We start from the raw sequence: 27,918 nt of genomic DNA, 5'->3' as shown, positions 1-27,918 counted from the left end.
AATTACTTCTCAAAAAGTGTGCACTTTCCATAAAAGGACCCAATATATTATGATGAGGATTTTATAAGTGTGTGTATTTTGTAAACATTTAAACAGAAAAAAAAACCTTGTGACTTTTTAAATCGTTTAAGATTTGAAAAATACTACAGACAGCAGTATTGACATTCCTTATAATAAAACGCTATTGACTAAGAATATGATTATGCATATTTGACTTAAATCTCCTACCCTAAGCACGAATAAGTAAATATATTTGTAATGTCATTTGCGCAAGAATGACAATATTATGAATACACAAAATGACAATCATGTTAGTGTGATCTGTCCATACAGTATAGTTTGTATCAAATGTGGACCATCACAAAAAATGGCTTATTCATACAGGGGCCTACTGAACACATGAATAAAACTGAATATAAGTTTCTATAAGGAAATTCAAACGTTTATTTGTGAAGTTCATTTCAATTATTTAAGTCAATTTCAATATTATTTTGATGATATTCCTTATGAAAACATCTGCATATATATTTACTTCAATATCGGATTTCTAGATATGTTACATTTTAAATAATAACAGTTCTTTGATTGACCAGTTATTATTATCTCGATCTTGGGAAGTTATTGCCGCAGGCTAAAATAATAAATTGCAGCAATATTTTTGTTGTATTTAAAGATCACTGAATCGTCACTAACTATGCATGTTATAATTACGTGCAATTTATTCAGTGTGGATTATTACTGGCCGATAAATCTTTGAACATGTTCGGTATTACAACAATTTAGCTCAATATAATTTTAGCAAGAAAATGGCACTTCCGTATTGGCCAGGATGCTGAATTAAAAGAAAATATATTCATTTAAAGCATTAAACTAAAAACGGTAGAAAAATAATATTAAAATATACAAGTTAAATTTGAATCCTTTTAATCCCAATCTATTTCGCATACAATGCTTTAAAAATGCGAAGCAATTTTCAAACATTCATTTTATGTTTTGGGAAGTTGAGCTAACTCAAATCCTAAGATTTGTAAGTGTACAAAACATGCCTCAAATATTTCAGATACTAAATAAGGTTAACTCAACATTAATATGATGATCCAAACCACATATGATGGATTTTTCATGTATGCACGAATTAAAAGAGTTCATTTTAATATTCCCCCAAAACGCATTTAGATTCAATCAAATCTAACTGAATCGCTTTGCAGAATTACATACATCGACAGATTTGTTGAACGGATATGTTGTCTGGTATGCCAGAGAGTTTATTTTTTGATAAAAAAAATACTTATTATCTCACGAGAAACCTGTGATTGAAAACAAATATCGAGTTATGACAGCATTGCGAGAATCCGTTTAATCCGTATTAGTTAGCAAAAACTGAAATGTAAAAAATAAATCATAAATAAGTCTCATACGGGATCGGATTTTTCTACTGATGATGCGGCCACAGGTGAGAGGGACAGAGAGGGAATAATAAGAGAAGAGAGGTGGGCAGTATATTACAGTATATCACAATAGTTCTCTTCGGGAAGCACCGAGCTGGTTCTGCAAGCGCCGGTGACCGCTCCTCCACATCATAACTCTGAGTGAATTGGATGCTCTCGTGTTTCTAAAAAGAAAACAAATACTCTTAAAATATATTCTTAAAAAAACGAGATCTAAATTTGTCACAACAGAGAGGGAAAACCTTTTTGAGAACGGAATAAAGAATCATTTTACAGGGCTTATAACATGTCATTAATAATAATATTTGGCTGATTTATATAGTGCCATTTTTGTGAAAATCACCCAAAGGGCGCTTTACAATTGTATCCTTAAACTTACATTCTATCTAAGCTAAAGTGACATTGTATTTTCTGATTTAAAATTGAGGGTATGATAATAAAGAAGTGATGTTTTAGTTGGGATCCGAACTGACTGGGACTGTCGATGATTCCTAAGTTTGAAGGCAATCGGTTCCGGGCAGAGCGGCCGGCAATGGCAAAAGCTTGATCTCCGAATCTAGTGTTTGAGGCGTGCCGGATTTCTACAAGTTTTCCTCTGCCTGAATCAAATGCTGACCTAACAGTAGATTTTCTTCGACATGTATTTTCCCTAATACAAAGGTCCGATAGGTATTTTGGAGCCATTTCATGAAGGGATTTGAATACTGTCTCCAGCAAAGCTTGTATTTTACATGGATGATTTACTATTGAATATGGTTTAAGTGGCCACTTTACTCACTGTGTAACATTCATCATTCTCCCCATGTTTAAACATCCACATTTTTTCAACTCTTCTATCTGTTGACTTTTGTGAGGTGTATCTCTGTTGCAACAAATTTAGATCTAAATAACTCCCTAGGGAGGAAATTCAGCCTGTCTACAAACATTTGGAGATACTCGAAACAATGATAAAAACCTCTTCTTATTTATTTCATTACCGACCGGTTTTGCAGCCGTTATGTGCTCCCGTGAAGTTAATATACTCCGGGATGCTGCACTGGATATGTCATCCCATTTCGTTATTGAGTTAATTGTCCCGTGTAATAAATTAATGTTGATCAATGTATTGTGTTAAACAGAATATGCTAAGTTGCTTCTTTGGTCGACGCTCTAGATTTCTGGTAAAATAAATCGACTCGTGGATGTTGTGTCCAACAAGCAGAAGTGATTCGGTTGGCTAGGCCACATATTGCAGATGCCACACGAGAGCCTTAACCGGGCATGCCTACTTTATTTGGCATCAGGTTCTCTAGTCCTAGATGTTTACTGCTGACAATTGTCCTACCCGAGTGTGATGTATCCTGCTCCAGCGTTGGCTCCACGTCCTGGCTATAGAAGCCCTTGTTGACGCGCTGCTGCATACCCGAGTGTGATGTATCCTGCTCCAGCGTTGGCTCCACGTCCTGGCTATAGAAGCCCTTGTTGACGCGCTGCTGCAGTCTCTTCACCTCTTCGTCGTACTCCGTCCACTCGGGGACTATCCTCACGGCCGCAGTCAGCTTGGCCTCCTTCGTCTGAGGGTTGTTACACTGAAAGAATGGCAACTTGAGTAATTAGAAAAGTCAAACCTTGAGTGAATATTTTAGTTGTTGTTGCTTCATTACAATTTAAAGGAATCTACATTTTCTTTGAAATATTTACACCAATCATTGGCATCGCCATGTCAAAAGGATAAAAAGTATTGATAAATTCAAAGGAAGATTTTCGACAAGTGATGCTGTACAAAGTACCATACTCCTTTGTGCATAAATTACAACAGGGAAGTCACTTGGGACCAGTACTGTTTTAAAATTTCATTAATGACATTGTTTCCATTTTTGAGGATGTAGAAGTTGTCTTGTTTGCAGACAACATAAACATATATAAGGAAATATTAAATGTTAATGATTGTAAAACACTTGAGTTAAACTTAAATAAACTAAATAAATGGTGCATACAAAATAATTTGTTTTTAAATGTAAGTAAGTGTAAATCAATTACTTTCTGTCGTAAAAAAAAACGTATTATGTATGAATACACTATAAATGATATATTGCTCAAAAGAGTGAGCGAAATAAGAGACCTGGGTTTAGTGTTTGATGTAAAATTAGATTTTGTTAATCATATTAACAACATAACGAACAAAAGCATGAAAACATTAGGTTTCCTGCTTCGCACTGTCAAATATTTTAATTAACTTAAAGTAATAAATATTTTGTATGTAGCACTAGTTCGTAGTCAGTTAGAATATAATTCCATTGTTTGGTCTCCTCAGTATAAATTACACATTAGGAACATAGAGAGAATTCAAAAAAAGTATTTGAGATTCGTAAATTTTAAATGAAATATTCCCTTAGATAACATAAATTACACGTATGTTTAGACACTTTAAATTTCATTTTATTAGAAGATCGTAGAAAAATAAATGACCTTCTTTTTTTATTTTAAATTTTAAATTCGGAGCTCGATTGTTGTGAACTCCTGAATCTCATTAACTTCAAAATATTTAATCGAGTCAATAGAAGTACGGAGTTGTTTGCAACTACGAGTACATGCGTAGGTACTAACTATGCACGACACTCTCCGATTCCGCGTTTACATTCCTTAGCCAACAAATTTACTTGTGAAATAGACATTTTTAATACGACAATTATCCATTTTAAAACGTTCTTAAATGCACTGTTTGAAACCAATTATTAATGTCCTAATAAAACTTTCTTTTTCATACAATTTTTTCTCTGTTTTTGATGTGTAATATTATTTATTATTATCTTTTTCTGAAATTAATGTATCAAAAATTTTTTGCACCAGATATTATGTTATCTTATATATACTTACTGTAAACTAATTTTTATTATTTGTTTTTAACAATAATTTGTTAATACATCATTTTTATACTTATAAGTATATGTAAAAGTATTTATTTTTTGTTTAAATTCTTTACAAGTTATTTACAATTTGCTTTTTAATTCAATTACTTTTCTTATATCCGTATAATTTTTTTTCTTTTTTACTATGTAAAGTTTCACTTTTTATTTTGCATAGCAGTATGCTTTTTATTGTTTCTACATGTATACAAAAAAGCGTTGTTTCTCTTTTAAATTTTTACTTACTATGTTTGTACTTACCTGAATATTTTTTGTAAATGCCCCTTGGGCGTATTGTAAAATTAAATAAATAAATAATTTTAGATGTACACGGTGCGGCCACACTTGCTTAGGAAGTAAACGAAACAGAGCATACTTTTTCACGTGGTTTAAATAGTTCAAAGAGTGACATTAATCAATTAATTGTTACGAAGGTGAAGGTTAGGGACAAACTTACAAGATCTATTGTCTTCGCAGTGGCTTTGGAAGCATCGTCACACCACGTCTCACACCAGAGCCACTCCTGGGGGAGGCTCTTGATGGCCACCTGGTGGATCATGTTGTTAGGTAGATCTTGATCTGGAAAAGTAAACACACCGTTAATCAATACAAGAAAGACATTGTTATTTACTAAGTGACAGGTAAAAGAACACAAGTACATAATCCGAATTCCTTCATAACAATTTGTATTCCATGCACATTATCATGACCTCCGTCGAACTGTCTCACCGGTTCCCCTATCATCACTTATCAGATGTTCTCCATACACGTTGATGAATGACTGACTGGTTAAATGTTCTTCGCATTGAACGAATTACAGACCTCATCTCACAAGCGGCGGGATTTTCAATTTTATTCGGCATTTCAAACGAGCACCACGAAGCGTACACAACAGTCGGCTAAATCATAATGGTGCCAACTCTTTCTCGATTGGTCAGGGTAAGAACCGCGCATGCGCGGAACTGGCATCGCAGCGCTGCGATGGCAAGAAATACAAACGGAACCTACTTTCCGGATCCGCCTCCATTCTACGTTTCTCCAATGAAGATAAATTGAGAGATTGCTCTATTTCAAAATAGGAATAATCCCCCTTTTGCAATCCGGGTTACCATGCCACTTTTCTTGGAAAACAGCGTTGGACAGACTCGATATGATGAATGAATGAATATAAAGGTGTTCTTTAAACCCTGTCACATCTGAAACCACGATGATCAGTGTGGGCAAGAAGACATATTACAACAAAGATGAAGAACATTTTAGAAAAAGTAATATAGAAGTCTAGGCAGCTCTTTAATATCACACATGAAAGAATTGAAGGAATATAGATGTTCAAATATAGATGGGCAGAATGGTGAATGTTACAGTGTGTAAAGTGGCCACTTAAACCAGCCAATGACAGGTCATAAGCCCTGTAGATGCCTAGACTTCTATATTACCTTCTCTAAAATGTTCTTCATCTCTGTGTTGATATGTTATTGATAACAGAAAATATTAGTAATAGTTCCTGCAATTTATTTCTCACGAGATTTACAAATTTCAATCTGAGATTTCAATCACTGTGTACTGTGGATATTTACCTAACCATCCATATAAAATTAACAGTTCAATCATTAGTAATATTACTCGACTCGCTAGACCCTCGACACTGACGCCCTTCATAAAAGTCACCAAAAGAATGATTCTATAATCACACAACAATTTTCGCCTCTCGGTACTGCCCCCCCTTACCGAGGTTACTCAGGCTGTTCGGGTCCTGGCTGAGGGCCTGATACTGTCCGCGCAAGCGGTCCCCGGCCGCGATGCGTCGGAACCTCCCGAGGTCCACCACGTACAGAGCGGAGATGTGGTAGCGCCGCCCCTGCAAATGGTTCCTCCAGTAACCCTGCTTCCAGAACCTGCAACACCAATCTCATTACGCACCGCTGAATGCAAATGCCACGTCGACGCCTGTCCGAATCTGGGCAGATGAAGATACGGCTGTGTGTGAAATAGGGTTCTGAATTCCGGTTGGAATCCCGGATGAGGGAGTTTGACTGTGGCATCTCTTTTTCCCGCTCTTTTTTTGCATCGAGTGGATTTCGAATAAACAGGGGCTCGATACAAAATGTTTCTGACGATTTGCGGGGTATTATAATAATATAAAAACTAGGGTAATCAGTAGAACTTGAAAATGAAGCGTTATTTTTCAAATCCAATTATCTGAGAAAATAGATTTGATTGTGCCAGATGCGATTTGTATATTAAAGAGTGCAAATTGCTGGAGTAAATGTTTATACGATAAACTGAGGCAAACCTGAATCCGTCCATCTCCACACGACTCTCGCAGAAGGGAGTGTATCCGTACGGAGCTCCTCCCAAGTCCAACTCCACGAGCTCCTTCATATCAGCTCGGACAATCTAAAAAAGTACGAGTCATTATAAACAATATCCGAAAACTATAAAGTTATAGAAGGGGAAGAGACAATATTAGTAACAGCAGTTAATAACGATCTTGATTATTCAATATATTGAAACACGAAAATCTATCATGATAATTTGTATATTTAAGTTTTTCCATTGTATTTCATTAAACACAATGGATTCTGCAGTGATTTTCATTCGCCACTGTAAGTGTATTCCAGTCTATCTAGAACTTCCGGTGGAGACTCCTCTGTCCTACCTGGTCAGCGTCCACGAAGACTATCTTCTTGACATGAAGAGGGAAGAGCACGTCGAGGAAGAGGATCTTGTAGCCCCAGATGATGCGCTGCTTCTCCGTCTGCTGATGGAGCCAGCGCGGCCACTTGTACTGCACCAGCTCGTAGTCGAACCCATACTCCTTGGCCATGAAGGGAAGAATATCCTACGAGGAAAGATATTTGGATTATTAATCTCTCAATTTGAGTCTCGTGGAAGCTTTTGTAAGAACCGTTTTGCTTAAGCTTTTTTTTTTACAACCTTTTGAATAAGGATGATATTACTCGGAGTCAATACGCTGTGTGTTGTTTGTCTTTTTTGTTAGCTTCGTCCATCTTCAGGGCTGATATCACAAATACTACCCAGAGAAACATTACCATATTACTTTTCACTCTTCACGAAAGGTTAAAATACCTTTCTTCTACGGATTACCAGCCACATACTGAACACCACATCTGAGGACTGAGGACCACCGTTAAAACCAATATTTCACATCCCTCACGCCAGGGATCACAGCTGGGAGATCTCAAACATGGTAAACGAACGCACTAACCATTACACTGATTATACTATACGAACAAAAAAGTTACAACATTGATTTTAGAGTCCTCGTGATTAGTGATTAAAGATAGAAGGTTTTTACTGATACTTGTGATATTTTTCTGATCTCCCAATTGCTGAAATATTTACGTTGGTTCACGTTTGTTACTTATTTATTTTATAGAAACAAACAGTCGACAATGATATAATAACATAAAAAAGATACGGCTTAAAGACAGACCAGCGAAGTTTCTAAATAAAAATCATAATTATTAAATTGTGGTACAACAAAAAGTCGTGTTTATTTCTATAAGAGTAAGTGTGTATGTGGGACTAAGTGTTCAGGCGTGTGTAAGTGTGAGCATCATTAAATAGCAAGTGGGATCGTATCTCAGCCAGAAAGAATCAGTCTTAATTTATTTTTATTTAAATTAAGGGGCATGTTAAATATATCAATAGATGAAAAAAAAGCATTATAGTTAGAGCAAGAACGATAGAGGAAAGAGTGTTGTGCATAGTTAGTGCTACAGACTGGCAGATGGAATAAATACTTATTTCTTGTCACGCAAAAGGAAACATTAATATTAAGTTTGGAGAGTAGGTTAAAAGAGTCTACTTTATTATTTAATAATTTATATAAATAGCATAATTCAGATATAGTGCGTCTATTTTCAAGGGTAAAAAATCCATTTTGTTTAGCAGATATTAGAACACTTGTATTTTATACTTTTGGAATGAGCCTTTTATTGAATCTTGAGAATGATATTGGACAGGCTAAAACATATTGAGCTGAGAGCTTAGTTTCAGTCAAACATGTGAGGTGAGGACTTTAAAAAACCTTTAACATCAACATTTCACATCCACCCTGTCGGGGATCGAACCCGGGACCTCAAGAATGGTAGGCGAATGCCGACCACTACACAACAAGGCGGATTTTACAGTCTGTAGTAAAATGGTCGCGTCTCACCTTCAGTGACGGGCTGAGATAGTTCTTGAGGAACCAGAACTTGACCGGGGTCTTGGTGTGCTTGAGGACGGAGAGCATCATGATGCGCAGGAAGCGCTCGTACAGGTGGCCCGACGCCACCGAGAATATGTTGATCACCTCCTCTTCCTTGTCTCCCGAGTCGCCGGCCGAGAATGAGCTGGAAACAACGCCAAAAGAGATGAGCGCAAAACAAAGATTAGCTCATAACTTGTTGTGTTAAAATGTTTAAAAAGGCTAATTTTTTTAAAAAATAAAAGCGGGTAGAAGTAAAATAGATAGTGCCATTCAGTCAAACAAACCAGGGGTGGTATTATGAATCTTCTCTACCCCCTAGAGAGTTGTTAATTTGGAGATCTTTATTTTTTTAATGTGACGACGCTTTGCTTTATATAATGGCCACACTGATGATTAAACGTCAAATGACATATAAAACTAGATGCTGAGATGCTTAAATAATAATCATTTTTCTGAATTCGCAAATCATCAGATAGAAAATAATCATACCTTCAATAAAGACACTGGATCAAAAGTACTTCATGTTGAAAATAAAATATTAAAATTAGACAACTTAGAAATCTTAGAAATGAAAAAAGCGATTCATAATAAGAAAACAATAATTAATAACCAAATAAACAATACTTCTTTTAGTCCTCTCCTGGCTTACTTCGAAAATAATGATATCAAATTACCACCCGTGTAAGGAAAAAAAACGACTTGATTTATTGGGTCCACATGTAGTATTTATTGAACATGATAAAAAAAAAAATTAAAAAAAGGAATCAATTAATTAGTTACGTAAACCTTGACGAAGAAGCTTGTTTACTTTGAAACCGGTAGGTGAAAAATTAAAATTAGTGGTTAAAAACAAAGTTGTTTTATTTATTTTATTTTATAACATATAAAACTGTTTAAAAACAGAAAAAAACAAATGCGGTTTGGTCAATTCAACCTGGTTAAGAGTGTTTGGAGTAATGCTTAAGGCCGCAATAATGTTCTAAATAAATATCTTCATGTACGGTTTCACGTGTCTGTATTTATTTGACGTTTAATCATCAGTGTGGCTATAAATGAAGCAAAGTTTAGGTGCATGCGAAAAATAAAAATTCCCAAATTAATCACTCTCTAAAGCTAGGGTTTCCTAGGACAGCGGTGCCCGTATTTTAACGGCCGCAGTGAACGGTGATGCGATGGACAGCCGTCGTAACGGTGACTAGAGAATGGTTTCTTATGAAAAGGGTGTTAAATGGTGTTGATAACGCCGTTTTCCTAGGAAACCAGTCTCTAGTCACCGTTACGACGGCTGTCAACCGCATCACCGTTCAGTACGGCCGTTAAGATACGGGCACCGCTGTCCTAGGAAACCCTAGCTTAAGGGATAGAGAAGATTCAGAATACCACCCCAGAGGAGATGATTTATCTGCTTCATTGGGAATATATTTTGTAAATACAGAAGAACTCCATACATCTTGATCGCCAAATATCCGAATCATTGTCAGAAAATAAGTACAGATGATATAATATTTCCAGGGTTGAGTGTCACTTCAACGCATAGTTTGCTAAGTTGCAGATCACATTGCGAGGTCCATCATCGGGTCGAAACGTCATTGAAAAGCGCAAACGATAAACTGATCTAAAAAACTCTAAGAAATTTAATGTCATAGATATCTAAAGTAGTGTATCTCGATTATCTTTTACATTAAAAAAAAAGGCGATCGGTCTTACGCTACAGTTGCCATTTAAAATAAATATTTAATGTCGATCTTGCCAGGAAACGAACCCAGGACCTCGAGGATGGTAAGCGAACGCGCCAACTGCGACACTAGGAAGCGGACTTATTCGTTGATTTCGATTGCGTAAAACACTCATCCAGAATTCTGGTTCTATTTCACAAACAAAACTATTATAGTACTCTTCATTTGTCTGGACACAGACAATGAATAGAACGTAGTTATGCAGTTAAAGCAGCCAGTCCACAATATCGGAAAAATGAGATATTTATGTTATCGGGTGCAGTAAGGTCGATTTTTTGTTCTGCTGAAAATAGCCAGACCGCTTTCATAAAAAAAAAAAACTGTATTAATCACATCCGGAAAAAGGTGTCGATCACAAAAACGTCATTTCTCATTTTGCAGAAAACACCCACAAAACTAGAAAAATCTTATGGTACTTTAAAAATCTTTTAAACTGGTCAAATACACAATAAGATTCTTGTTTGTAATATATAAAAAAACTTATGTATTCATAGTAAAAGTAAAAACATTCAAACTATTGTGTAGATTTTATAATTCACTCTTTTCGCAAAATGGCTATTATCTCAGTTTCACTTTTCTATAGCTGGCTGCTTTCTGTATAACTACGTTCAATAAAGGTAGTCGCTGGCGTCTGGCTCCCGAGGATATTAATAAATAAAATTGTAAGTTATAGTAGGGCCAATTTAATAGGTCACATTTGACATTTGTCGGTTTAAGCTTCATAGTGAGGTGACCTGCTTAAAAACATCGATTAAAGTGAATGAATCGATTCGGACTTCAAACATAATATATGTCAATTGAATTCAGTCGCTATGAAAAAGTACTTATAGGTATTGTAATTTTATTTTCAAAATCATAAGTCGAATCCCTGTCCATTATTATTTTCTATCTTAAATTTAAGGAATAAAATAAGATATGTACATAATTTAACAAAACTATCAACATTCGATTTTTCTGCGTAACATCCCTAGTGTTTAAAAAGAAAAAGGGTTCGCTGATGCAACATTGTAACGGCGTTTAGAACAGAAAAAGTTTATTATGTTTAGAATGGTTTATTAGTGAAAGTAAATCGTAAAATTACCTTCTTTTGTCATTATTACAATAAATATGTAATCGTAATTGAAAAAAGTTAAGCAATTGCGCAGTTCTAAATACGAAAAAATAAATAATATTTTACTACCGCCCTTACAAGGTTATGTTGTTGAATTTTGATGAAGCGTCAAATGTGACCTATTAAATTGGCCCTACTATAGTAATTGTAATGATGATAAAATGATGACATGAAAAATAAGAATCAATGTAGGTAAAAAATATTTTACCTTGAAACAAAACTGCAGAAGTCGGCATGCATTAATGAAATAAAAAAAAAAAACAGAAATTATAATATATTTAAGAAGCAGCCTAAATTAAAATAATAAATCTATATATATATATGTGTGTATAAATACAGTAAAACCTCGTTTTTATGTTTTCCCGCTTTTTACATCGAAATGTTCAGGACCCATTTTTCTACATACATTCTCATGCAAATATTCCCCCCAATCAACGTTTTTTACATTTTTCATAACCGCGGTTTTACGCTTAAAAAAAAATCGGAATTCATTTGATGTGTCAAAAAACCAAAATTATGTCGTAATAATGATGCCGCGGCCCGCGCGCCACCGCGTGTGCCACGCGAATGAAGAATAAAAACAGGTAAACAACTAATAAAGGATAAATTATTGTCTTAACCTAAATCCAAAGCAGGTACAGTGTAATTGACTTTTTTGTTAAAGTGTCTTCTTTTAGGGTTAGTCTTAGTTTTCATTTGAACAAAAACGTCACATTGACTTGTACAAATCATGATACACAGTTGACAAATGTTTGGAAACAATAAAGTTTTAATATAATTAAATTGCGATGTTTAATACATAACAATAGAAATATTTAAAGTTATAAAAAAGATGGATTAAAAAGCCGCGAACTATGACAGTTGTTTTTAGTGATGCCATAGAAAAAAAAGTGATACCGTATAAATAAAATTTCACAACATTTAGGGGAAAAAATATTTTATGTTATTTAATGAAAATTCATTTTTTTTTTATTTACACATAAAATAGTTTTAACATGCTGTTTTTAAATCAAATAAAAAACAGATTACATAATATTGTTTAAAAAATATAAAAATATTTTTAGTGAAATCATTGAACTGCTATTCCTATTTTTTCCATACATTTTTCATTTCCTCACTTTAGCATTTTCCTCAGTTTCACACTTTTTTCTTGCTCCCTTGAAAAACGTAAAAAGGGGGTTTTACCGTATATCTGTACCTTAAAGGATAAAACATGAGAGTCCACTATTTGCCTTTTAAAGTTAAAAATGCAGAAATTATTGCAATAAGCTATTTTAAACTTGGATAAAACACCGAAGTCAGCCATCAGTAGTCAGCCATTTGACAATTGTAGTCTGTATTACTTTACGGGCTGTTTAACCCATCAGGTAATGCAGACTGTAAACAAAAGTTAGAAATTAATTAATAGAAAGCAGATAGCTACCCGAGAAAAATTTGAGATTCGAGGGTGTTGTAATCCGGCATCCCTGCTAGAAGTAACAATGGATACAAGAATGGATAATTATTATTTTCTTTAAGTTATAAGTATCGCAAAAATCGCTTTTGAACCTTCCCTATTTTCGGGATGTGGTTTGAATCAGAAGGGTCCCAAATTATGGAGTTATAGAATATGTAAAATAATCATTATTTTACATTGAAAGTTTTTTGTAGATTGAAATTATCTCATTTGGTTCAAAAGTTATCATATTTTGGAAAATGCAAAAATCACAAAAATATTATTTTCTGAATAGTTCGTTCAACGTGAATCCCGCGGCTTATCCTTTAACTCTTCCTCCCCGGTGATGTGTAACTAGTGCACATTGCATCTAATAACTTATTAGAGTACCAAATAAATCATTGTCTCACACAATCTTTACGTCTCACTCTCGATACTACAGGTATATTCGAGAGCGAGAGAGACAATTTTACGCGTCACACGCGCGAACAGAAAAGTTGCCAGTATTTCTACCATACGCCAGCTAGTAGTAGCTCTCCAAGTTTTGTCAGAGGCGGTTCTTTCGCCCGCATTGCGAGCATGAGACAATGGTTTTTTTGCATTTTTAGAAATTAGATTGAAAATATTATTACATTTTTCTGATTGAAAATCTTTCATTACAGCGCCGTAACGCGCGGATGTTTTTGGCACAGTAAAGGAAGGGTTAAGGTACAGATACATGTGTGGGTGTATTTAAGAACTAAAAACAATAATAAATTTTAATTTAAAAAAATCATGTTATTTTCTCTATAGTGAAAAAGTTAAGTAGTTTTTTAAATATTTTTTCATTTTTGGTTAATAGACTATCGAACAAGGCAAGTATCATGTGAAATAACTATCAAAATAAATTGATTGGTTATTGTAAACACGTGTTCGCATGAACCTGTGACGTTTCAAAGTTTCAAAGTAAAGTTGAACTTGGTTATTACGAGGAAGACGGGACCGACTGAATTTGCTCGTTATACCAGAGAAAGGTTTTTTTAAATCCAATCGCCATTGAAATGTCACCATTGAAAATTATAATAGATGCTTACAAAATACCTGTTTCTAAATTTCAAATTCAGATAATAAACATTCGCAATGTGATACAATAGAGAAAAAAAATTACACACTTCAGCATGTTTCGTGCCACGTTCTATATTACAAAAAATTGCCACTTTTTCACAAATTGAAACACTTCTGTTACTAGTCATGTTTACAATTCAAGGGTTAGGTTTTAACTTATCCAACATCACCCACTTGTAATGTTCATTATGCATTGACCATAGAACATTTTTTTTAAAACATTGTTAAAACCCCCGAAACAAAGATGTCATTTACAAACTACAAAAGAAGTTGTCAATTGTAATGAGGCGCCGAGCCTGCGCTTACTAAGTTCACAAAGCTTGGATTTTTACACGCAATTTCGGCCACACGTGTGATACTTTTCAATGCTGTCGGCAAAAATACCGATTAGGTACTTAGACACTAACATAGTATCATAAACGTAAACCGATACCAACGCCCAGCGGCATCGGTAATAAGTAAGTCCCCCATTTGAATTTCATTACTTGGGTTCTTATTTCGAAAATTATGCTTTTAAACAATTGAAGAAGAGTTTTTTCTCAGCTGTTGACAGTATTTTTGTTCGGTGTGTCCGAGGAGACGCTCGTTATAAAAGTAAATAAATGTATGGAGAAAACCACAAACTAAAATGTCTACTAATGTTTCCTCATTATGTCCGTGATCGTTATAACCAAGTTCAACGGTGGTTCATTTCCATAAAAAAGTTTTTATTACTACAGAAGACGAGTGGGACTCGAATGCACAAATTTGGAATGCGTTGATTTAAGTATCACACATCTTTTATTTCTATAATAAATTGTAATGAATTTTCACGGAAAATTTTCACCATTAAAATTAATTTTTAAAATATTTTTTTTTAGCAACACAATTAAATCCTCTAATTTTTACCGCATGTAAGAAAACATGTTTTATACTTAATTTCACGTAGCACTGAACATCCTCAATATGTAAATTAATGTGTGATCTTTGATGATGTGCAAATGATTCTTAAATCAGAATATAAATTATTATTAATATTATTTATTCACTCGACATTTGTGACTGTCAACATTTTTGATCTCTAACGACAACCATTTTGTGTCCAGTGCCCAAGCTTCGAGTCTAAGTGGTGCTGGCGAAATCAATGGGAAGACTCACTGTTTTCAAAGTGGGTTAGGGATATTGCTTTCCCCGGCCGCCTACTGACCTGGTGATGGAGTTCCAGATGCCGCCGGCCTTCTCGTCGGAGTCGGCCAACAGGTCCAAGTTCTGCTTGCCGGGCTTCTTGCCGACCTTGAGCTTCAGCACGTGGGAACGCAGCGAGGAGATCAGCACCTTTATGTCGGTACTATTGGGCGGCGTGTCCGTACCTTCGTGACTAGAACGAATATCAAAATAATGCATTTCGTCATCAGCATTCCCCTATTCGCACCCGGCGGTGCATAGGGCACTGGGTTAGTACATCAGATGCAGCGTATATAAAACTCTAAAGTATGGTATTTTTTTCAAAATACGTCTGTAAATTTATTTATATATACGCCCAATGGGCATTTTTAAGGAAATATTTGTACGGAGAAAATGATTATAAAGGAAAGTAGAAAGACACAATGATATATAGGAGACTTGGTAGGAGTGGAAGCGGGAGAGAGGTGTTTATAATTTAATTTGATTCAGTGATCGTTTGAAAGAAGACAACTTGTTATCAAAGAAATCAAGACTGGTATGTTTGTTGGCAGATCTAAGAATTCTGGGCGTAGGGGAATGGAAACCATAGTTAGTTTATGGTTATCGGTATGAAAGAGTAAGTTTTGTCTAAAGTTTCTAGTTAGGATATTTATTTTTTAATTTTATTGAGCTTAGTAGTAGCTCAGGCGCATCAAAGAGTGAGTTGAGAATTTTAAAAAGGACTAGAAGGTCGGATTTATTTCGACAGTCTTGAAGAGAAGATATATTTAAGCTAGTTTCTAACTCATTATACGTATATTGGTCTCTGGATAAGCCCAACCTCTCGCATATTTTTCTTAAAAATCGATGTTGAACTAATGTTGTTTAATAGTAAATGCATGTTTCGTAAAACCAAACTGTTTATTTTCTTCATCCTTTTTTTTCGGTCACTGGACACTGCACAGTCCTTGACACAGAGTAACTAATGGCCAAAACGTAAAATTAGCAGTTTGATGAATGTACACGGTTTTTGGACTGTTAAGATTCTATGAAGGAATGTTTCAAAATTATATAAAATGTCTCCCTCGGCACGGGACACCCCGGGAACCGGAGAGGGACAGTGAGGCGGCCTCCGTGGTGTAGTGGTCAAGACGCTTGACTCACACACGGAAGGTTCCGGGTTCGATTCCCGGTGAGAACACAAAAATTAAAATGTGATTTTTCTCAAGCCTGGGTGCTCTGTGATGTAATTCACCACTGTAATTAGGCCTCCTGGCCTGTTGTGGTGCAAAAAAAAAAAAAATATCATTAATGTAAAAAAGTCATACATACATTCGTTCATAGCAACATTTATCTTCAATTTCATCTACAAAGTAAAATTATGTTTTGTGTATGAAAAGCAGAATATGCGTACATTTTTTTCTTTTTAACATGTTCAATTATAGGTTAACGATGAAGATACATTAAATGTTCATGCAAATATACTCATTTCCGTACACAAATATCGATTTTTCTTTATAGACAGTCGAAGATAACTCGGGCCCCGGTACTATGAAATATACTAGAGTAAAGTAAAAACACATTTTTAAATAAATATTTCATGTCAACCGTGTCGGGAATCGAACCAGAGACCTCTCGCGTGGTACGCAAACGCGCTGACCACTACACCACGAGGCCGACATGTATCACTCGCCGTATCACGGACGATATAACTTGTTAGGGGTGGGGCGGGCATTTGTAAATAATTACCCGACTATGTCGTATATGTCCGCACTTCTTCCTTGTCGAAGCCTGAGGATCCAGGCTCCAGGATTCGCTTTCAACTAAAATAATAATAAAAAACATACTTTACATGTTTTATAATAAACATTTTTACAAATTTTTACAATTATATTTGTAGGATTTGGGTGTGCAATTGCCAAGCATTAAGAAGAGCATTTAAAGAAAACTATTTTAGATCTGACTAGCTGAACCCGGCCAGTGGCAAAATAAATTATTTAAAATAGTTATGTAATTTTTCAGATAAAATTCGATTTTTAAATCCTATCATATTCTTTTTATTATGGCTAAAATAGGTAAAATGGCAGCACTGAGTAGAACTGTCATTCAGTACTTGTTACTGTGTCAAATTATGAATCAATTTAAAACGCATAGAATATTCCATTTCTGTTAGAACTTCCGAATAAAAAGTACATGAAAACACTCTCCTGCTAAAGTGCAATTTTCTGTAAATTTTTAAGGTCAATCCATAGATTACTTTGCCGAGATTTGCGGCCACAAACATACGGAACCTACATTTTGATATTCATAGATTGAGACATTCCTTACCTGAAAGTAGCCGAGGTTAGCCATGACGATGGTGTCCACCTGAGTGGGGTCCGTGCTGGTGCCCAGGGTGACCTGCAGCCCTCGAGGGGGGGTGCCGGCCGCCGCGTCCCAACAGTGCCCCTCCAGGAGGAGGTACTCCAGCTCAAACTCGCTACAGCAAATATGTCACTTCAATAATACACTTGAAATATTTTTCAAATTAAGCTTTAATTTTATTTAGTTGTGTTTTATTTGGATTGTACGCAAGTATTATAAGCAAATGTTTTTGCCATTGTTGAATGGACTAAGTCCATAAATAAATAAATAAAAAAGGTGATGAGGAAAAAATTATAAAATGTAAGTTCATTCACTCTTGCAGTATGCTACTAAATCTGGAGTCCCTATTTTAAGACAGACATAGCGATGTTGGGGAGAAAGTCCAGAGAAGGGCAACTAAAACGGAAGTCTCTCTAAGGAACAAGGAGTATGAGGACCGCTTAAACGAGCTCGGTTTTAGTTCACTGAGCAGTGGTGGCGACTTGATTAAAATATTTAAAATTTTAACAGAGCAATATAATTAATATCTTTATTGGTTATAGGCAGGCAGCCTCTGCTGATGCGTCTTTATCTCGTATACAGCTTTTTGCATAAGTTATTCTTCCTTAAAAAAAGCATCCAAACTCCTGGAGTATGCCTACCAAATCTGGAGTCCCTATTTTAGGATGTTCAAACATAGGCAAAATGGTAACAGTGAGTAAAGTGGCTACTCAAACCAGCCAATTACAGGTCATAAACCCTGTAAATGCCTAGACTTCATGTTCCGTTCTCACAAATGTTTTCCTTCTCTGTGTTTCAATGAATTTAAATTTTAATAACTCTCCAAGGAGTAAATCCAGCCTGTTTACAAAAACTTGTACATACTCAATCGGTTTTTATATTTTGACTAGCTAACCAAAATATTTTGATTCACTTAAATTATTGAAAATGGTTAAAGTGTTGTTTTCCGTTATAAAATAAAATTGATATCATTTGGTAACAGTTATTTTTTTTTTTATTTGTTGAAATTCATTTTGAAATATTTTTATGTATCGTTTTATCAGCGATATATTTTTTTTTATAGTTTTGCGATTTTGAAATTGGTCCCGCCGTGACGTCACAAGTTCTCTATTATGAGTTGTGCTGGAAATCTATCGAGACAGTCTTTCATTAGAAGATCGATGAGTGGATCAAATAGGTAAAATGTGTGTACTGTTTATAAAATTTGTTCTATTGGTCTATTTGAATTGGTTATGTTTTTTTATGATTATTTTAGTTTTTTATTGTTTATTATGCTAATGATAATTAAGTTAATTGGATTAATTACGTTTTTTTTATTGTTTTTATTATTTTAACTTTGTTAAATAGCTAATCTTAGGCATGTTTCACATTTTGTAAAATGTTTCCCTCAGCACGGAACACCCAAGTGACATTATTCTGTATAAAAAAAAAAATACAAACAATGTAAAAGTATAAATAAATTATGCCCGTCTCAGCATTTCCAGCCATAACTCTTAACAGCGGTGAATGGAACCACCCTGCAGTGGCTCGGAGAAGCGAGTCGGAGCTTTTCAGGCGTTCCCATCGGCTCCAGGCTCTTTAGCGAAGTACTAGTAATAACACTTACCTATGAACCACTTTCTCCACGTCCTGCAGCCGGATGTTGTCCAAGTCGTACACGGAGCGCTTGCTCTCCACCAGCCAGTTGCCGGGCACCTGCGGGGACAGCGTGAGCAGGGAAGACTGGGGCAGGTGAGTGAAGCGAGCGATGGGTCCCGAGGACATGCGTCCGTTGGATTCGAACTGGATCTCTGGCTCGACGACAAATCGGTAGAAACTGGAAAACATCCAAATCTCAATCATCTCATCGGCTTTTATCACTGTTTTTTTCTGTGTCCAGGCGAAAAAAGATTATTTATTTAAACACTTTATAGACATGTACAGTTTACATATACATATGCATAAGGGCGGGCATATTGCCTTGAAGCAATTTCTTCCTACCCAAACCGTTTAATTTGAGAAAATCAGTGGTATATGAGCATATTGTTGGTATATTATAATGTTTATTATAAAACAAAATACTGATAAACACTCAGAGTAATAATGCACCGAGCTATAGAAAAGCCATATCGCTATGTTTCATAGAACAGAAGCGTTGTTGGTTAGCGACAACTTCACACTGCTGGCAGTCATTTTATTTTGTTTGACAACAGACGGATAACTGTCCTAACGAGCGCTTTTGTCACTGTGCTTGACTTTGTTTGTAAATAACTTGGATATTTATGTTATAATAAAAAAAAGAGTGTTCAGAAGATAGATGAGGGAAGAGAGCAGTTTACCTCTTAAGCGGCATGTCCGAGTTCTTCTCCACCGAGTTGAGGTACAGCGCGAGCTCGCAGTTGAAGGCCTGGCGCAGGGCGGCCAGCAGCGGGCCGACGCGCTGCGCGGCGCGCGACACGGGGTCCAGCACGGCCAGCACGCGCAGCGCGGCCAGGTTCGGGCGCTCGGCGGGCAGCGTCAGCACTGCGTGACGCGCGCGCAGCCCAGCCGGCAGGGCGAAGCGCGCGCGCCCACCCGGCCGCGCGCCAAGCAGCGCGATGGTCTGCATCACGGCGTCGGGCGACAGCTCCATGGGCTCGTCTTCTGGAAAAATAAACATGGTGTCAGAGCCATTTTAAATGTACTAGTATTTTTTCTAATACCATCACACAATTTTCCCATAGGCATGTCATGAGCCCTGTAAATGCCTAGATTTCCATATTCTCTTTTAATAAATGTTCTCCCTCTCTGTTGCAACAAATTTTGTTTAAAACAATTGATATTGAATATTTGAACCAAGTTGTGGTCACGTGGTAGTATTGTGGACTCACAGACCAAAGATCCGAGGTTCAAATCCCAGTCTACCACAACTCGATTTCCATTTTTCCAGCACAAGTTATTTACAACTTTTAGGAAATGGTCTGAAAATTTTAATATTTGAGTAAATAATAGGAACTTAATTATTAAGTATATCGCAGAAGGCAAAACTAGCAGTTCACAATGGAGTTCTAGTGCCAACTCGAATAAACCGGAGCGAAGTATGGAATTGGAAAAATAATTACAAATACTACATGTCGAAACCAACGCAGCACCCCATTCTTAATTCTGTGGATAATGCATATCTCAGCCTTGCACACTTCACGGATCTCGACATTTGTGCACCTATCATGCATCGTTTTACCACACATTCACCTGAGGGATCGCATTTCGACAGCATTCAACCTACTTTCATCATCATTTTTCCAATTCCATACTTCGTTCCCATACATTAGAGTTGGCACTAGAATTCCATTGTGCACTGCTAGTTTAGCCTCCTGTGATAAACATTTGTTTGCCAAAGTAGCTTTCAGTGCACCGTTCACCCTGCTCCCGGCACTCACCCTCCTTTCAATATCTTTCTCGGTCTTTCCATCCCTAGTAAAAATACTTCCCAGGTACACAAATTCTTCTACCTGATTCAGAATATCTCCATTCACGCTGATCTCACATTTAGTTATATTTTCATCCCTTTCAAAAACCATCACTTTCGATTTATCAACATTCATAAGCAAATCGCTTTTTATTATTACGTTTTTATTTTTAAGGAATAACCCTGGCGGCTTAGCAGCCTCTATTTTGAAGCTTGCCAGCAGGTGGGGTAGAGGGGATATGGAAGGAGGTAACGAAAAATACACCACAACACCCAGACCAATTGAGAAAAAAAACGTTTCTTGGATTATTTTGCAACTGGCGGGAATCAAATCCGCGACGCCAGTTTCAGAGTTGGCCGTCTAACCAACTGCGCCACGGCGCCTGTCTATGCCGCGTATAGTTTATGTACATTTCAAATGTTTAAAGTAAGAGCCCTCTGGGTGTTAATTTAATAAATGAGCATCAAAAGTCTTCTTTTTTTAAAATTTAATTTTACCATCAAGACGACGATTTGTTTAAACGCAAAATGGTACAAATCAAACATACCTTCATTAAGGATCACGTCATTATCAGAAGATGTTTCGGGGTAGAGCGCTTTCTTAATTTTATCTCCATATATTTGATTGCTGAATCTGAAAAAATAAATACAAATAATACCCCCGCCATCCATACTAATATTATAAATGCGAAAGTGTGTTCGTTTGTGTTTCCTTCACGTTTCAACGGAGAGACTGATTGACTTTTTTTTTCATAGGGATAGCTGGAGAGATTTTCTCAATATAGGTAAAATAGGATACTTATTTTTCATCCTGAATCAAAAAAAAAACATGATGTATGGGGGATCATTATTTAAAAATGAAAAGGCGGTAAAGTGGGGTGGGGTATCAAAAAGAATCCATTTGAAATGAATTTATTTCAATTTCTACAATAAGGGAAAATCGCATACTAGGAATACCGATAAAAATATATGAAATGGATTTAGGAATAATTGAAATATTTTCATATATAACATTAAAAAAGAAATTATTAAAAAATATGCCAGTAGAAAAACGTGACATGTTTGGCATTGATAGTTGTGACGTCAATATTCGTGGCGATGTTCTATAAAAATTTTAACGGTTAGGAACAAAGTTAAAAATTAACATAAATCGTTAAGTATTAAGGGCGTGGCCAGTACAATTACTGTTTTTGTGGGAATTCAAAATTACAAATTTTAAAAAAATTGTTTAAAAAACAAAGTGAAATTACCCTATTGGCTTGCTTTATCTATGGTTTGGGTTTTGCAGAAGGATTTTGGATTTGTGAACAGAATAATTCCACATTCTGACTCGTAGGTTGAGAAACAATGAAGTAATGTTCATCGATCAGCATAGAACAAACTATGACCTTAATTCTCCAATGACCCGTCTGTCGTATTGTAAACTCAAGATATGGACTTTTTTGGTTTAAGTCTACAGCGATTTAAACAAGCACTAAATAAATAGTCCAGATCTTGTCTCGATGTCCCTTATGTTTGAAAATGCTTCTTTCTTATTTTTTAAATGTTATTAACTGTTCTTATATTGTTATATTAATACCCTATGAATCATATAAATGGACAATATCAGTAAATAAATAAATAAATAACAGATAACGATGATTAACTTGTCACCTCTCCAGGAGTGCGAAGTCCTCCATGTCGAAGGTCTCTTCGTCCCCGAGTGGGCCGAGCACTCTCCCGTTGTAGACCAGCCCTGCCTGGCCTGCGTTCGTGAACCCCAACACCCGGGTCGCAAACACCCGGGAGATCTTCAGCAGCCACTCCTGCTGGTTCAGAGCCGGGACCAGCTCCGACTGGAAACAGAACGATTCCGGGTCATGAGAATTATTAATTACGTAAATTAACACGTCAACATTTTCTTGGGAAACATTTCTATAAACTGATTTCAAAACTGTATTGATAACTGACAAATACACATAAACACACTCTTTTGTTGTACCACAATTTAATACAGTAAAACCCCCTTTTTACATTTTTTAAGGGAGCAAGCAAAAAAGTGTCAAACTGAGGAAAACGCTAAAGTGAGGAAATGATAAATGCATGGAAAAAATAGGAATAACATAAAAATAAAATTGATTTGCTACACTATAGTGTACATATACTTCCAGAAAAATTGTAAAATACGGTGATAACTGGAAATTGACAGTATTTTTTTAACCTATTTTCATTTTTAATGATTTCACTAAAAATATTTTTATATTTTTTCAAACAATATTATGTAATCTTTTTTTTTAATTTGATTTAAAAACAGCATGTTCAAATCATTTTTGGTGTAAATAAAAAAAACGAAAATTTGAAATTGCATAAAATAACATGATTTTTCCCCTAAATGTTGGGAAATTTTATTTACACGGTATATCACTTTTTTTCTATGGCATCACTAAAAACAACTGTCATAGTTCGCGGCTTTTTAAACCATCTTTTTTATAACTTTAAATATTTCTATTGTTGTGTTTTAAACCTTGCAATTTCATGATATTAAAACTTTATTGTTTCTAAACGTTTATCAACTGTGTATCATGATTTGTACAAGTATTGTCAGAGGAATGCTAGACCGAAAAGTTTTTACTCCATTTCGAGATTTAAAAAAAATAAAATATTTCATTAAAAAAACGAGTTTTGGAAAAAAAATATTAGTTTTTTTTTAAAGTTCACCATGAGGAATGTTCCTCTGAAGTTTCGCGGTCTGGCCCGTAAACACCCTGTATATCAGAAACAAGTCGAAAATTATTTATTTAACCACAACATTATAATAATTATTTCAAATATTTCCTTCCTTTCACTAACTCTTAGGCCGGGTTGTTTGATCGTTAGTAAAAAAAGAGTTTTACTAATTTTCATTAATTCTATTAGATGAGCAAAGTAGGGTAAAAAAATTTACTACCCTAGCAACACTAACAAAATTTTCATTTTGTTTCTTCGACTATCTGACAGATGGAAAAATAATACAATTTTTAAGTAATGCATTTGTTATATACACATTCATTTGCTAATTACACATGAAATGTGATTGCATCCTGTTTTTTAAGATCCTAGCAGTATTTCTACACTTTAAAAGGACACAACACGGCATAGTTGAATTCAAATCAGGAGTTGCGTACTGAACGACGTCTACAAAGAAACTAATGGGTGAAAACGTAAACCTACTCATTTATGAGTAGTCGAGTCGCCTTCTGTTTGATGTGCGTATGCGGTTTCTGGACTATTCTTAATTCTATGAGTAAAACGTTTTACTCGCCAACATTGGCAGGTTACAACAAAAAAACAACCCACTTTGTCCATTTTTAACTATTACTACAGATTGTTTACTATTACTAAAGCTAGGGTTTCCTAGGACAGCGGTGCCCGTATCTTAACGGCCGCAGTGAACGGTGATGCAGTGGACAGCCGTCGTAACGGTGACTAGAGAGTGGTTTCCTAGGAAAACGGTGTTAATAAATATTATCAAAACAGTTTTCCTAGGAAACCACTCTCTAGTTACTGTTACAACGGCTGTCTACCGCATCACCGTTCACTACGGCCGTTAAGATACGGGCACCGCTGTCCAAGGAAACCCTAGCTTAACGGTCAAACAACCAGGCCTTATGGCTTGCATTGTCCAGATTATAAACAATAAGATTGCAAAAAAAAAACCAATTTTTGGAAGGATCCGAAGATTTATTGATAAGGACTCCTGCAAAACTATTTACAAAGCAATTATTGAACCACACGTTAACTACTGTAGTAGCATTTTATTTTTATCAAACAAAGAAAATATAGATAAACTAACTGTATTACAAAATAAAGCCTTTAGAATCATTTTGAAAAAAAAACAGATATACGAGGGTAAAGTCGATGGTAAATGAAATGAAATTATTAACATATAAACAAAGAATATTTTACAATACAATGATATTTGTTCATAAAATTATAAACTCTAATAAAAAAACAGAATTTTGGAAAAAAATTGATCGGAACCAGCATGAACACGATCACAATACTAGAGAAAAGAACAAAATTAGACTTCCATTTAGGAAAAAGGCAAAGTCACAAAATTCAATTTTATTTAAAGCAATTAAAAAGTATTACAAAATGGAAAAAAATATTTATGAAGAAAAAAACATATCAAAATTTAAAAAAATGGTCAAGACATATGTGATTAACAATTTATAAATTAAATATATTTGCAATGTTATTATTAGAACACACATAACAATATGTATGATATGTGTGCCCTACTTTAAGATTTAAATAAAAAAATATATCTCTTTAAAAAAAAAATAAAGTCACTTAACAAAATTTTAGTCGGTTTTCCTCATTAAAAACCTTCCAGATATTTTTTGATGTACCAGAAGGAAAAGTTACCAGCGGAATTTATCAACGTTTTGCATACTGTCCAAAAACATCCGTTCGTTACGGCGCTGTGTAGTCAAATCGTTGGTCCACATTCCATTTGCTCTGATTGTTTGGTTTAATGTCGACGATGATGCTAGATTAAAATAATCGGGCACTTACAATAATATCGCAATCCTTTCTCTCGTGGCAACCTTCATCGTCGAGAAGTTTGCCGATGTACTTGACGGCCTGCTGAGTAGGCAGCACATTCAGAGCTGCCACCACCACTTTGTTGAGAGAGTTGTCGACTCCGGGCTCGCCGTTTACGTTGGGCAGGAACGTCACTCGGACACCGACGTTGAATCTCTAAAACAGACATAACAGTAACAATTAGTGGTAATTTTCACTGTCCAGGCGGATGAAGAATACCATTCTGCGCGTTAAATAGATTTTTAAAAATTTTATTATTTGTTTATGTTTCCATACATACATGGAAATATAATTACAAAAATACACTTTAGAAATATACATCTTAAAATTAAGCTATAACGTGAATTGGAAAAAATGCCCACAAAGACTTCAGCGTCTGAGCGTGGGCCATTACTTTTTAAATTATTCAAAAGTTTATAGCATATAAATATGGTATGACATGACCAAGAAAAGAAAAAGAAAATTAACATATGCTGATATTACGAAAACATGATTTATTTGCAGTATGCATTTTATTTTTAATTTTTTTTTTTTTTTTTTAAGAAGGTGTCTATCTGTTCCCTTAACCCTGGACGAGTGTTTTTGACGGCATGGCTGCTCTCAGGTAAAAATTCTGATTAAGGAAATCGAATTAATTTAGACCTCCGAATGCTCCTCCGAATTACTCGATGTTACGTCTTCTCGGTGCTTTTTTACGGCATCGAAACATGGACACTCACCCAAAACACTGTGGTGCTACAGGAGGATATTAAAAATATCCCGGGTGGATAGAGTCCGAAACGATGATGTTCTCCGACGGATGGAAAAAGATAAAGAGGTGCTGAAGACCATGAAGAAAAGAAAACTTGAGTACTTTGGGCATGTGATGAGAGGCGAAAAATATAAAATTTTACAAGTCATTCTACAGGGAAGGATCGAAGGAAGACGCAGTGCAGGTAGAAGGCGCATCTCTCGGCTTAAGAACTTGCGCGACTGGTTCCATTGCAGCACTCAGTCCTTGTTCAGGGCAGCTGCCAATAAAGTAAGAATCGCAATGATGATTTCCAACCTCCATCGGGGAGAGGAACCAGAAGAAGAAGAATGAAGATGAGTCCGCCCTGCTGTGAAGTGGTTGGCGGATTCACCTCCCATTCTCGAGGTCCTGGATTCGATTCCTGGCAAGGTCCAAACTAAATATTTGTTTAAAATGTGATCGTATACTGCAATATTTCACTGGCGTCTAAAGAATAGGAATAATCACCTTACCTTCACGAAACAGATGATCGAATTGTGCAGCATTCGGTTTACAAATGCAGTGCCCTATGCACCAACGGGTGTGGAAAAGGGAATGATGATGATTAGCGATAACACCATTCATCATCATCATTTCCATATCGGCACCCAGTGGTGCATAAGGGCACTGCACTTGTAAACCAGATGATCATGAAGGTAAAATGATCAAGTCAGTCCAGGACCAATTAAATATTGCAGTTTTAACAACCTTTAATATCAATATTTCACATAAAATTTATGTTTTAACATTTTAAAATCAGTATTTCAAGGAATATTTCAGTTTTGTCAATCTAAAATCAGTATTTCAAGAAATATTTCAGTTTTGACAGTCTAAAATCAGTATTTCGAGGAATATTTCAGATTTAACAACCTAAAATCAGTATACCAAGGAATATTTCAGTTTTAACAGTATTGGGCAGAACAAAAATAAGACAATTATCTAACCATAAACTCCATGGCTGCCTTCAAGATCATCCTACTCCGAGGACAGTTGAGGTCTCCGACCACCCACACCGTGCTGGGCATGAAGTCCTTCTTGGCTCTGGTTCCAGCCGCTCTCTTGTCCAACTCCAGGTAGCGCAGGTGTCGCACTGCGGTGGCGGTCATGTCGGTGCCGCTGAGCTGCAGCAGCTCCGGAAGCTTCGACGAGTCGAAGCCGGCGGCGCAAGGCGTGCCCGTCATGTCCAGGTACTGAGAGGGCTCGTGGCCTAAGATGCGCTGATTCAGCCTGCAACAGATATTCACCCGGCTCATCTCAATAACTTAAAAAATGGGCTAAGTTCATTGTAGAAAATTTGAAACACGCCAATGACTAACTTTGACCTTTTTAATGATGCCGCGGCTCGCGCACCACCGCGTGTGCCACGCGAATGAAGAATAAAAACAGGTAAACAACTAATAAAGGATAAATTATTGTCTTAACCGAAATTCAAAGCAGGTGCAGTGTAATTTTTTTATTTTTTTTATTTATTTATTCACACTCTTTATCAAAATACAATTCCATGTTCACTTTGCCCAGCTAACAAGGGTACATACCCCGTTCCAAGCTAGGCAATTACATTTTAATATATTATAATAGTTAACAAATTAATATAGAGCACAGACAAACAAAATATAAACTTATTCGGATACATATTTTGAACCGTATACATACAGACATACACATATATACACACATATACATAAATATACACTTATATACACATTAC

The 27,918-nt window shown here is 35.7% G+C and overlaps 1 protein-coding gene across 1 annotated transcript; it reads right to left on the bottom strand.

The window, feature by feature from the left end:
* Positions 1-76: 76 nt before the first annotated feature.
* Uggt (UDP-glucose-glycoprotein glucosyltransferase) lies at positions 77-27,463 on the bottom strand. The gene is made up of 17 exons (XM_088237707.1): positions 27,155-27,463; positions 25,409-25,594; positions 22,526-22,707; positions 21,421-21,506; positions 19,764-20,067; positions 19,052-19,261; positions 17,410-17,560; positions 16,831-16,904; positions 15,125-15,295; positions 11,608-11,619; positions 8,517-8,694; positions 6,993-7,175; positions 6,627-6,730; positions 6,062-6,228; positions 4,791-4,912; positions 2,773-3,016; positions 77-1,612 (listed from the first exon to the last, which is right to left on the bottom strand). The coding sequence occupies exons 1-17, from the start codon at positions 27,461-27,463 to the stop codon at positions 1,578-1,580; spliced, it is 2,718 nt and encodes a 905-aa protein (XP_088093833.1). The 3' UTR covers positions 77-1,577.
* Positions 27,464-27,918: the final 455 nt, after the last annotated feature.

This window comes from Micrasema longulum, unplaced genomic scaffold, assembly GCF_059751315.1.
Source record: "Micrasema longulum isolate JH-2025_06_02 unplaced genomic scaffold, ASM5975131v1 h1tg001773l, whole genome shotgun sequence".
In the NCBI taxonomy this organism is placed as follows: Eukaryota; Metazoa; Arthropoda; class Insecta; order Trichoptera; family Brachycentridae; genus Micrasema; species Micrasema longulum.
The sequence above is the reverse complement of the archived record's forward strand: the minus strand, read 5'-3'. Positions and strand labels throughout refer to the sequence as shown.